Source organism: Haliaeetus albicilla, chromosome 10 (genome assembly GCF_947461875.1).
Source record: "Haliaeetus albicilla chromosome 10, bHalAlb1.1, whole genome shotgun sequence".
Lineage (NCBI taxonomy): Eukaryota > Metazoa > Chordata > Aves > Accipitriformes > Accipitridae > Haliaeetus > Haliaeetus albicilla.
This window is the reverse complement of record NC_091492.1, coordinates 26,379,176-26,391,709: the sequence shown is the minus strand read 5'-3', so window position 1 is coordinate 26,391,709 and position 12,534 is coordinate 26,379,176. Positions and strand designations below refer to the sequence as shown.

The 12,534-nt window shown below is 57.1% G+C and overlaps 1 protein-coding gene across 1 annotated transcript; it reads right to left on the bottom strand.

The window, feature by feature from the left end:
- Positions 1-5,961: 5,961 nt before the first annotated feature.
- RHBG (Rh family B glycoprotein) lies at positions 5,962-12,046 on the bottom strand. The gene is made up of 10 exons (XM_069795621.1): positions 11,042-12,046; positions 9,411-9,597; positions 8,857-9,007; positions 8,579-8,726; positions 8,102-8,268; positions 7,761-7,898; positions 7,448-7,581; positions 7,121-7,242; positions 6,693-6,766; positions 5,962-6,483 (listed from the first exon to the last, which is right to left on the bottom strand). The coding sequence occupies exons 1-10, from the start codon at positions 11,220-11,222 to the stop codon at positions 6,418-6,420; spliced, it is 1,368 nt and encodes a 455-aa protein (XP_069651722.1). The 5' UTR covers positions 11,223-12,046; the 3' UTR covers positions 5,962-6,417.
- Between the last annotated feature and the right edge of the window lie 488 nt (positions 12,047-12,534).

Sequence of the window (12,534 nt, the reverse complement as noted above, 5' to 3'; positions counted from 1 at the left end):
TTGAGGCAGCTGATTTGGGGCTTTTTCTCTTTGTTTTTAGTCTGATTTCTGCAGAAAATGAGATTTCTGTGATCACAAGGGTGCATCTGTCATTTCTCACCTCTCTCCCAGGAACTTCTGAAATGGGACAACTTCAGCCCCATTTGCCACAATGTCAGTTTTTGATCCCCAGTCTGTGGGAACTGCTTTGGGGCTTTAGTTATATTTGTTTTTCAGAAGCTCATTTCTACTACTGGCTCCAAAAAAGCAGTCTTTATTAAGTAAAGACAAAAGACTGGTGAAGGGCTGTGACCCTTCCCTTTGGACAGGGAGAGGAGAGGGGTCTGTGTGGTGGGGGTTTGCCATGGTGCAAACTGCAAATGCCTCTGCCCTGGGCTAACAAGCTCTGTGGTTAAGGAAGCATCAGAGCATCCCAGTCCAAGGAGACTTCAGCCCAAACAAGCATTTCTGAAGGAGCCTTGCACATCCACAGGCAATGCCTGCCTGCTCCTGCCCGCATTGAGCCAGAGCTGCTTGCGGAGCTGGACAGTTGCCTGTCCAAAGCCCATCGTGGGAAGAAAGGAAGGAGCAGGTTGTGATTAAAACACTCGACTTGGGCGTAAACCGCTTTGCAGGTGGCCTGTGCCAGGACACGAAGGGGCAGCCTGCCCATGGCGGGCGGCAGGTCAGTCTCTGCCAGAGCAGGGAGAGGGCTTCCCGGCATTGCTTCCACACTCGCCCTCCCACCCTCTGGCCCGCTGGTCATGCCAATTTGTCATCAAGCTGGGATTTCAATTAAACCCCAAAAGAAGGGGTCAGGGGTTATGCAAACATGGTGGTAAAGGCCACTCGCCTGGAGGGCTTTCCCGGGGCTGCTGGTGCCGGCCCCTCGCTTTACACAGTCCCAATTGACCCGGGCTGAGGGCCGGCATTGTTCCCCACGCTCCATTCAAGAGGCAGTTTGTCAATAAAATTGACCTCTCAGCTCCCAGGGATGCTGCCACCTCCTCTTCCTCCCTTTCCCGCCAGATCGGCTGGAGTAGAGCTAACAGTCCCTCCATGGTCTTCGCGCTGCTGGATGTGCTGAGGGTGAGAGCAGGGATGAGAGCAGAAGGGCCACGTTCTGCAGGATGCAGCAGCGATCATGGCAGCTCCTTGTCCCCATGTTGGTTTTTTTTTTTCTTTATTACTAGTCTCTGCCCTTCAGTCTTTTCCATCTGAGGGCAGTTTCCAGCCAGACCACTTGGAAACATCATCGCGAGCAACAGATTCATTCATCGTCTCCAGATCTCGTTCTCCTTTTGCGGCCATTAGCTATCACTCTTGCAGCCACTCCCATGGGCATCCCGTGATGGTTTGCTGCTTGTCACTGCTCGGGTAGGGTTGATGCAGGGACCTGGAGGTCTTCTCCAGCAGAACCGAGCCCCATTGTCCCTCCCCGTTACACATCCGACACCAAAGCCCCACACAGGGCAGCATCTCTCCCCACCAAGCCGCGTGCCCGTCGGCACATCCACCCACTCTAGGCACGATCCTGCTTTTCGGGGAGGTGTGAGGCTTCCCAGTGGGTTTGGGCAGCGGGACTGCATTGGACGCTGCTCCTGCACGCTAATTGTGCCAGGCAGCATTGCAAACAAGCAGTGCTTGAACCTGCAAGCCTGAGGAGGCCATTTCAGCTGCAAGATAAATGGATATCGCGGAGCAAGTGGCAATTAGCGTGGGTAAAGAGCCCCTTAGTGACTGTCCCTTACATAACACCTTTGTTCCAGGCCCTTCACTTCATATTCAGTTTGTAAATAAACTTGACTCCCAGTTTTACTGGGGCCTTTATTCCCTCTTTATTTTATTTTATTATTCTTTTAACCCGGCGAAGAACGAGGCAATTGTTTGCCCGTGGGGAGATGTGGCGCTTTGAGGCGCTGCCCGGCCTGGCATTGCCCACTCACCCCGAATCAGGCGCCGGCAGCAGTGGATGACAGAGCCACCCACGCGGCCGCAATGCCAGCGATTTTAATTGCTTTGCCCCCACTGATGGTGCCCAGAGGCTCATTACGCTGCTGGAGATGAATGGGGGCCTGAAAATGGGGCTTTGTAATTGCAGTGGGTTGAAGGTGGTGGGGGCTTTCATTGGAGGGGTGGCTTGGCAGAGGGGCTGAGCTGTGCCCCCCAAGTTTGGGGTCAGGGAGGGTCTAGGGGACTGTGGATCAGCCCCAACACAGGGACCCATCTCTAATTCACACTGTGTCCTCCCTGTCATCGTATAACCCGTGGGTCCTGGGAGGCTTTGTCTGCACCCACGGGTGGCCTCTGCTAGGCTGGCAGTGAGAGGATGCTCCAAGGCACAGCGGGATGTGCCTCAGTGGATTTGGGGTGCCTGGTCCCAGCCTTTGGGCACGCTGCAGGGAGCAGGGCTCGATGGCTCTCCTGCCTTTAACCTGCATGCTCAAGCTGTGGTTTCCTTTTGCTAGGTCCTTTTCCAAAGGGCAGGGACTGCTCGGGTTGTTATCAAGATGTTTAGTACCCCAAGCAGTGGCTCTTCCTCCACCACCGGTGCTGCCTGGGCTCTTGCCTTGCTGTGGCACAGCGCTGCCAGTCTTTCAAACGGCCCAGTGCTGGTGATGCTCTGCCGTGATGGGAAGCCGTCGGGCGCTGCTCTTTGTTTGGCACAGGGATGGTAGGGTCCCTGCTCCTCTCCTGAGCCTTCCCTCTTCCATATGGTGCCCATTATTAGACGTGTGCATCAGCCTCGTCTGACAAGGAGCTTTACAGGTGTCGCTCGGATAATGATTCACACTCTAACGAAGGTGGGAAAGATGATTAGCTGGCTTTCTATCAAACAGCACACGGCATCAGCTGTTCCTGGGGGTGGGGAGGTGGTGGGGGCTGCGGATGTGTAAGGACATGTATGCCAGCAGCTCAGGGAGCCTGGGCTTTGTCCTGCCTCTAATTCCAATGGACTCTCCGGCACGTCTTTGTGTGCCTTAGTTTCCCCAGCTGTAACAGATAGATGTTGTTATTGCTTTTCCTTGTAAAACACCCTTTGAGCAGCTGATCGAGCTCTTGCATTAGCAAGAGGTGATTTAGGCAGGTCTCTGGGCAGCTGGGCTGCCACAGGAAAGGGCAAGGGAGCTGTCAAAGTCAGGGCTCTCAAGGGACAAGGCTGGTGACAGGGGGACGGGGACAGGGACATGAATTAAATGAACCCCCTGGAAGCAGGGATGTGGTGTGGTGCGTCTGGAGTGTGTGCTGCAGGCTGCAAGAGCCCCGCAGTGTGGGGAAGGGATCCCTGGTGCCATTGTAGCATGGGCAAGGCTTGCTCCACACAGATGTGTCCGTGCCCTCCCCTGCCTGCATCATGTCGGCGAGGCCTTGGGCTTTTCCTGCTGATGTATTTTAAATAAAGACTTATTTAGCAGGTAGGTCCTACCATCCCTGAGCCTGACACAGGTACAGCATCCACCCAACCCCTATGAGCTGGCAGAATTTCTTCTCCAGCTCCTTCCACATCTTGAATATTGTTGGAGGGAAAGGCAAAATGGGAAAATGAGAATAAAATGAGCTTTTCTCAGACATCCTTTGCAGGGAAAGACGTGCTGTCTCGCGGCACATCTCCCCGCGTTAGGCTGTGATCTGAGGGTGAGCCCTGCTTTGAAAAGTGATGGAGCAGAGAGCTCCCTGCAGGACTGGGGAAACTGAGGCACGAGTGGCGTCTGGCACCCAAACCACCCTCGAAACAGAAGAGGTGTGAAGGTTGGGTGCTCGCCCAAGCTCCTCATGCCCCACTGGGGTGTGATCATCACCCAGCCACCGCCACGACCCGCCTGTCCCAGGACGAGCCCCCGGAGCTGCGGGCAGAACCAGCGCTGCCTCTCCCCAAGCTAGTGAGGCCAGCGGGATTATCTGCTTAGCTGCACCATCTGTTCGTCAAACTGCCATCATTATGTTCAACTTGGGAAGAAAACGGCCCCTACAGAGAAGCAATTTGTTCGATGACTAAACCTTTCAGGCTCTCGCCGTCCGAACCTACCCTCGCCACTGTACGGGCGAGCTCTCTGCTCGCGCCCGGCTCGCTTAAACAATCTGCAGGGAGAGTGGCGGTGCGCAAGCTGGTCACACTGGTAAATGGGAAAGGGGAGGGCACAGGGCTCCCCTAATCCGATTACAAAACATAACAGCCTTTCAGAGGGGCCAGGGGGGCCGGGCGAGGGGAGGAGGAGGGAGGTCCATTTCACACCCGACCCCTACGTCTGGGGGTCTCGCAATGATCTCACTGGAGGGGCTTTTCTTCCAGTCGCAGTGGGTTGCTTTTGAAACGTGCTGCGAAGAGATCAAAAAGGGGAAAGGGGCTGCCTGGGAAAGAGGAGGAGAAAGCTGGGAAGGAGGTGAGGTGGGAGGGGGTGTCGTGGGGCTGGGGGTGAGCCCTGCGCCCCAGACTGGGGGTGATCACTGGACCCTGACACCCCCTTGCTGGGGCATCAGCCTTCGTGCCACTTCTTCTCGCATCCCTCCTCTGCGACGCGGCACTGAAGAGTGGTGCATGCCAAGGGGACGTGGGCATGCGGGACGTGTCCTTCCTTATGTCTTGAGCGTGGTGTGGGGCTGGGGTATCTGTACGGAGCAGGGACAGCAGAAACCCTCCCCAGCACCTGCGGTGGCAGCAGGAACTGAGCCGTGTTTTGTCATGGAAATTCAGTGGCACCGAAGCATTTAGCAAATGTTGATTTCACCAGGTTTTCTGTAACGAACGACTGAAACTGGAGAAGTTAAAGTGATGGACTGACTTATATCAAAGCGAGAAGTTTGGAATTTCTGTTGTGGAGCAATGCTTCAGACTCAAAATTTTCTCTAATTTGATTTCATTTCTTTTAGAAAGGATAGAGAATCCTGTTTAAAAGTGATGGTTTATGGTCAGCCTGCAACCAAATTATTTTTAGGGGTTTTTTTGCATCTTTGATGCAATTATTTAAAAAAAAACTATGTATTTCAACAGCAGCAGGTATTAAAACAAGATGGTCCCAAATGTGGCCACTTTGGTTGGGTAGCAAACCGCTTACCCCAAACCTCGCTGCATTGGCCCTGACCCCCTGTCCCTTCTGCATGGAATGGGGCTGTGGCTCCCCTCCCTCCCCCGGGGGGGGGGGGGATGGTGCTGGCAGCTGGGGACACCTGCACCCATGGGAACCCCACATGGTGAGCGCCAGAGTCTGGCACTGGAGGTGTGAAAGCGTCTGGCAGCCGCCCCTGGGCTCATGGAAGGTGGGTCCCCCCCAGGCCTCCTCCTCCCACTGGGGACCTCTGGCACGGCCACCATTGCGCCTCAGGGAGCCCTTTGGGGCTGTGCCCCTGCTCCAGGCGCTGCAGGACCCCCCTTGGCTTCACTTGAGCTGCCACTTTCCCAGGGTGCTGGAACCTGCTCCCAGGCAGGAGGTTTGGGGGCTGTTGCCCGCACCTGGAGCAGGCAGGCAGGGTGAGAGCCTCTCTGCAGGGGGCATGTGGAGATGGGGTGCTGGGTGCTGCTGGGGGCCCTGGAAAGCAGGGGGACCTGGGGGCTGCAATTGCCAGGGGAGCATCCACTCCCAAAGGGGCTGAGTGTTGGGGGGCACTTTCCTGTTCTGAGGGGGGGGGGGGCTTTTTCTTGGCCCCAGTGCAAGGTGATGAGTGGTAAGGGGAAGGCAGGGGTCACCCCTGTGCTGGGGACCCTGGTGTCACCCTGGACCTGCCCCTGGGTGGTGGCTGCTCTGGGCTATCGCATGTTCTGGTGGCTAAGGCTCCAGTAGGGTACCCTGCTTGGGGGGGTGCGGGCAGCGCAGATGGCGACAGGGTTGGAGCAACCCATGGAACCAACCCCATGGGCATCAGTCTTTAGGGCGCAGGTGGGTTCTGGGGGCTTTGCTTTTCTCCCTGAAAAGAAACCTGAAGGAAACCCAGCCAGCAAAGCTGGGCGGGTGCTGTGTGAACTCACTGGCAAATCCTGAAGCTACAAAGGATCTACATGTTTTAATTGTTGTGTGCAAAAGTATCCATAGAAAGTCATTGCTGCTTTCTGTGGACCCTGGTACGCCCCTTCCCTGACACAGCCCTCCTCATTGCCACCTTCTCTTCAGAGAGCAGTAGATGGGGAAACTGAGGCACAGAGCAGAGCAGGGAAGTGGCTGAGCCAAGTCTGGACACCCAGAGGTGTCCCTGAAGCAAGCCGGGTCACTCCCACAGCAAGCACCCATATCACTGCAGCATCTCTTCACCCTCCAAAGGCCCGTGGGCACTTGGCCTGCTCCCAAAACCTTTGGGACCAGGAAGTGGCTCCCACATGGGGACAAGCCTGGCTGTCTCCAGAGCAGGTTGCTGGGCAATTGAGGCTGCCAGAAGCTTCCCAACACTGGTGATGCCAGCAGAGGGTTGAGGCTGGTGGTGCAGGACCTCACCGTGGGATCAGGGTCATTAGACCAAGGTGCTGGCGCCCGGCTCCTTTCTGCTTTCCCTGCGGTCGCATCCTTCCTCAGCCACCTGTGCCAACGAAGAGATAGAGAGGGGCAGAAGCGGGGCCTGCTCGGAGCAAATCAGGACTGGATGGGGGGGACCTGGGGGGCTTTAATGAAACTGTCTCCCACCCTAAACGCTGCTGCAGGAGGAGGGAGGATATCAGCAGCCGGGGGGAAGCATCCAACCCCTGCTGCTGCCTGAGCCGCGTAAACCCTTATTTTTACCAGCTTTACCTCCCAGAGGACCGTGTTTTCCAGGTACCGCGTGTCCGGGGGAGACCTCAACCCTTTCATTTTCAGGACGGCTCCTGAGGATGCCCAAAACCGGGGGAGGGCGTCTGAGAACGGGGCGGCCGGGCCAGCCCGGCTGCTCTCGCCGGGCTTCCCCTGACATCTAGCGGCAGCGCTGGGCTGGGCTGCACCGAGCCCCGGCCCCGGGGGCAGCAGCTCCGGTCCCAGCCCAGGCCCCGGGGGCAGCTCCAGCCCCGGGAGCAGCCCTAGCTCCGACCCCGGCTCCGGCTCCGGCCCCGAGGGGGTTTGCGCAGCGCCGAGCACCCGCCCCGGCTGATGGGGAGGATCCGTTTGGGGGCTCTTCCTGGCTTTTCCGCAATTCCCCCTGCTCCTCACACCCTCTGTCCCGTCTCACCGGAGGCAAAACTCACCCGTGAGGCTGCCTCCGAGCATGGCGAGGAGCAGGGTGATAGGCAGGGCGCAGAGCTGGCAGAGCGCCTGGTCAGTGGCCGTCCAGCTGCCCTGGGCCACCAGCGGGAACAAGAACTCCAGCCTGCAAGCCGGAGCAGGGATGTGTTTTTGGGGGGAACTTGTTCTCCCAGGCGGGGAAATGGGGGGCTCCGCTTATGGCTCTGGGTGATGTGCTATAAGCGGGCGCTGTAACAGAGGGTGCATGGAGCATCTCCGATTTTAGGGGTCATGGCTGCCCCAGCTTGGTGCATGGAGTCACTGGCACCCCTGATTCTGGCTCTTCTCACCTGCCACCGTAAGCATCTGCAGTGGCCAGTGCCGTCAGCAGCGTCCCCAGCAAGGCACCCAGGATCCCCGGCAGCCCATGGACATTGTGAACCCCACATGTGTCCTGGGTTTTCAGCCTGGAGCACAGGACAGGCTGGGGAGAGCGTTTAAGGAAAAGCTGGGGTTTGGATGGGGGATGCTTGCCCAGGGAGGCTGTGCTGCGGCTCGGTGTTTGCAGATTTGGGAGCTGCAGGTTGGCAATGCAGCCTCCCCCAAAGGCAGGTGGTCCCCTGACCTGGGACCGGTGTCCTCGGTTGTCCCAAGGCAACTCACCATGAGGAATCTGAAGCCAAGTGGGGGGATCAGGCCGGCCAGAAACCCCGCAACGAGGGCCCCGAAGGGGGTGACCAGCATCTCCCCAGCCATACCCATCATGGCCGCACCAGCCAAGGTGGCATCCTGGATCTGAACCTGATGGAGCAGGACATGGTTAGGGGAATTGGCTCCATGGAGGATATCAGCATGAGGCTGGGGGGATTTGGATTTCCTCGGGGATCAAAATGGGTCTTAATGAACCAAAGAAAGCCTAATGGGCATCCCCTCTTGCCCCAGGTGTATTCATGCTCACTGTCCCTGTAGGATGGGACATGGGTTTGTCCCAGGAGAGGACCTACCATCCGCAGTGTGCCCTCCTCGTGGAGGACAGGTGAGAGGACCAAGGTGGCCAGTGTGCTTGCTGCCAGCGAGAAGTAGGTGTTGAGCACTGCCCAGGGCTCAGCATTTTCATGGACCGCGGTGGCTGAGGTGAAGCTGGGCCAGAAGATCCACAGGTAGATGGTTCCTGCGGGGAACAGGTAGGTTTTGATGTTGGGGTTGATCCCTCATGGGAAAGAAACTTCTTGCTAGTGCCAAGAGATGTAAGTGCCCACAGCTTGCAGTGTGGGAGGTTCAGGTTGGATATGAGGAAAAGCTTTTTCCTGGAGGGGGTAGTACAGCCCCAGGACAGGTCCCCAAGGAGGTACAAGACCTCTGTCCTTGATGGTTTGCGGGACTCTGCTGGTCAAAGCCACAGCCACACTGTCCTAATGTTGGTGATGGTCCTTCCACCATCATGTCTATGACTCCGGTGTTGTAGAGTTCAAGCTCCGTACCAACCACAGCAAAGACATCTGGCTGGTTCCCCGTGTCCTGCTGCTTTTTGCACTTGTCCATATGGGGCTGGTGCAAGATCCGTGAAACCATCAAGCCGAAATAAGCACCAAAGGTGTGGACAGTCAAGGAGCCCCCACTGTCTCTTACCTGGTGAGTACAGAAAAACACCGTACAGGAAAGGAGGATATGGGATTTGTCTCTACAAACAAATTGACATGAGGAGCTGAAACCCATAGTCATCCCCTTTCTGGTGGGCCCTCCCCGATCGGTGACTCACCCCCATGAGACTGAGCAGGATGTATTCATTAAGAGTGAAGAGGATGACACCCATCAGGGTCAGCAGCAGCATCTGGACAGGGTTTACCCTACCCAGAACAGCTCCGGTGGAGATCAGAATGGCTGCAGTGCAGAAGTCGGCACTGACTATGCTGGGAAGGAGAGGGGAGGTGTGGGGCTGGAGGACGGGAGCTGGGGAGAGCAGGGTTTTGGGGAGACGAGAGCTGAGCCTGCAGCCCAGACCCTGTATCCCACCGCTCCTGCAAGCTGAATGGGCAGCCCAAGCCTTGCAATGTTGGTGACAAAGGAACAGCTGGGCTTGAGGCGGGGAGGGGGGGGCAGCGTGCCCTCCTAAATGCCTGTCTGTAACTTGTTGGCAGTACTTACATGGCCCTTACTAGTGTGGTACTCAAATAACCCAGAAGTCTGGTCCTACTTGCCCTCATCATCCTCCTCCAAAGCAGAGCTGTGAGTTTTACAGAGGAGGGAGCCAGTGTGCCAGGGCTGGACCTGGGATAATCAAGGCCAGGCAGCAGCAGCTCCCTCCTGCCTTACCTCTGAGCTCCCACGTAAATTTTGCCATTCAGGAAGAAGTGTAAAAAACCCTGGATCAGTACGGCCCACTGGATGGCGAAGGCCATGATGAGGATGCTGATGGCCACACTGCCTGGCCCATAGCGGCTGAGGAAGGCCACCAGGAGCCCAAAGCCAAGGAGAGCTTGGAGGTGGACATCCCGGAAACCTGGAGGAAGAGGGACAGAAGGATGGATCTGGAGGTGTCGAGGACAGGCAGCCACCGTCCTGCCTGCTGGTCCCCTTGAGGGGGCTCAGACACTCCCTGCTTTAAGAGGTTTTGGGGAGCTGAAGGCTTCAACTGATATAAATCAGCCTTGCTCCACCTACGTGTCTCTGGAACTGTGGTGGATCTCCCTTGGAGATCTCCAGCAGAGAGCATGAGCAACTGCTTGTGCTTGTGCTAGTGCTTGTGCTAGTGACAGGTAAAGCTGTCCCCGCCTGATGTGGCCCCTGCCACCCTTTGCAGTGGCTCCTGGTCTCCCCATTTGCAGCCACTCTGTGCAGATACTTCGGTACATGCATGTGGTTCAGCCTGCAGCCCAGAAACCTCTTGGGGTGGCCAAGAGCCATCTACGTCCATTACACCAGCACGAAGGTGGGTCTGAGATGTCAACCACACCCCGGCACCTCTCTGCTGTCCCTGAAAACATCATGTCCCACTTCATGGGACAAGAGGACCGGAAGGCTGAACAGAAAAATGGGACCAGTCTGGTACCGTTTGGTGGCAAACCAGAGGAGCGGGACCAGATTCTCACTTGGGCTAAATGCCCTTTGCACACCTCAGCCGTGCCGAGAGCTGTGTCCCGTCCTTCCCCGTGTGCCGAAGCCGTGAGTCACTGCCTGCGCTGGGTGGGGTTACGTGCGCAGGCGAAACCGGGAAAACCTGCCTGCTGCCTGCTCCCTGATGGGTAGTTCTGCTCGGCTCAGCTCCCCTCCCTTGGCCAGGGTACTCCTGAGGCTCCTTTCCAATCATCTGCCTTGTCCTTAGCTCGGAAAAGCCGGGGTCAGTCCCTCATCCCCCAGTCCAGGATGAGTTTCGCAGCGATGCCCAGCGTGCAGGAGTATGCTGCCAGTGGGGCAGACCCACAGGCCCACATAGGGAGCTGTGGCAGCACCAAGGGAACCAAGTCGTCTGTGAAAGGGGCTTGGTGCAAATCCCTTGGCACTGCAAAACCCGAGAGGTCGGTGGGAAGTTTTGCAGACCCCAAAGTGCCAGGAGCAGCTGCCGTGCTCCCCCCCGGCGATGGGAGGACAATCCCAGGTTAATCACTGCACCAAGTGATCCCCTCCACACTCCAGCTGCCGAAACGCATGTCCTAGACCCAAATATTCCTGTTTTGGGCCTGGCTTTGTCCAATAATGTGGGAAATCCTTGCAGCACATCTCCTGTCCGCCCACCGACCCCTCCTTGGTGGCATGCACCGGTACCCCAACCCTGCGGCTTGATGTTCCCCCTCCTCTGTTTTACTCCGGAGTCTGATCCAGAGCTAGACAGTGTGACAGATCTGCAGCCTAGACCGAGCATGGTGACATCCCATGCCACCCCCTCAGGAGCGCCTGGGGATGAGGTAATGCCGCTCCCTCTACCCACCTGGGGTGGGGGTACTCACGGGGATGCTGAAAACTCGTGTCCTGGTTTCTCCAGCTGCAGTTCAGTTGCTGGGAGCAGAAGCCGGGGCTGCTCTCTGGGCCGTACCGGACAAAGACAGCGAAGAGGATGATGGTAATGATTTGGAGGAGGAAGCACAGTCCAGAGAGCTGGAACCTCGAGGCAGTGGTGTACTCAGGCATGTTGCTGGGGGCAGGCAAACCCCCTGAAACCGGGGAGACGCTGAGAGACGCGCTGGGGCTGCAAACTCCGCCTGCCAGGGCGGCTGCCAGGTCCTGCCCTCGCCTCAGTGCTTCCCACAGGTGGAAGAACCGGCCGGGAGCGGGACAGCACTGTTAACAGAAACCCTGGGCTGGCACACCTTGGCACCTGGTTTTGCCACATCAGGCGGCTCAGGCCACTGTGCCGGGGAAGCACACGGGGCTTTTGGTGTCACATCCATCTCAGCTGAGTGCAAGAGGGTCGGGGTGGGATTTGGGGTGTGGGGGGAGCCATGGCTGGGGGACATCCAAGGTTTCAGCCTTTCTGGAGGTGCAGCATGGAAGAAAAATGGTGGGTTTGGGGAATTGGGTCAGACAGAGGAGATGGAGGGTGGTGGAGCAAGCACGGTGGGACTGACCCGCTGCAGAGGTGCTGGGCTCCGGCAAGCTCAGCAAAACCAGGTTTAAACTCCCTGGTCAGTAGGAAAAATGATGGTTCAGGGGGGCTATGGTGAAGAACTTACCTGTAGGGCTGTGTGGGGAGGAGGAGAAGCTGAGCCTTGAAAAATAAGGGCGAGGAGCGCTGTCAGAGGCTGCTGTTAGCAACCCGTGCCAGGAGCTGGAACGCGAAGGTTTCCTTTGCTTTACTTTGGCTGCTTCTGCTTTTGCAGAGAGGTGTTTGTAATGCACTGAGAGCGGGTACAAATCCCAAAAAGGGAGAGGAAGAGAAGAGGAGCCGAGAAGTAAAACACAGTGTGTGTTTGGGAAGTGACTCGGGTAACTCCTTTCCAAAGCGCCGGGCCAAATTATGATCTCAGATAAGCAGCATCAGGCTGGGGTCATGCCCTGACGCCAACAGGATGGGGAACGGGAATGAGTCACGTTTGGAGGCCCCAGCAAGTGTCCTGCTTCAGGCTGTGGTTTTGTGAGAGCTGAGGCGTGTAGCTGTTGCCTTCACTCGGGAAAAATGCAAGAAACAGCTCAGCTCGTTTGTGGTACCACAGAGCTGGGAAACAGCATCCTCCAGCCAAGGAGCCCTGAGCTGCTGCCCAGGGATGGGCATTGCTGGAGGGGATCAGGATCCACTTTTGCAGCCGTGGGCATGGGAAGTGTGATGGAGGGAGATCACAGGTGCTCTCTGAACAGCCATGGACCCACAAAATAACTGTGGGGAGATGCAGGAGAGGAGCGTGCAGTGCTGCTGTGGTTTAGCCTTTCTCTGCTTGGGGGGAGCAAAGTTCTGGCCACATTTTGCTCATTAAAATGAGCCAAAGCACTTGACCAGTTTGAGCTA

What these genes read in the sequence shown, in the direction of transcription:
- RHBG (XM_069795621.1), bottom strand. Translation starts at nt 11,222, where the DNA reads ATGCCTGAGTACACCACTGCCTCGAGGTTCCAGCTCTCTGGACTGTGC. An exon ending in CACGAGTTTTCAGCATCCCC is followed by an intron (nt 9,598 to 11,041) that starts GTGAGTACCCCC and finishes CTCTTCCTCCAG; the next exon opens with GTTTCCGGGATGTCCACCTC. An exon ending in TTGGCTTCAGATTCCTCATG is followed by an intron (nt 7,582 to 7,760) that starts GTGAGTTGCCTT and finishes CGCTCTCCCCAG; the next exon opens with CCTGTCCTGTGCTCCAGGCT.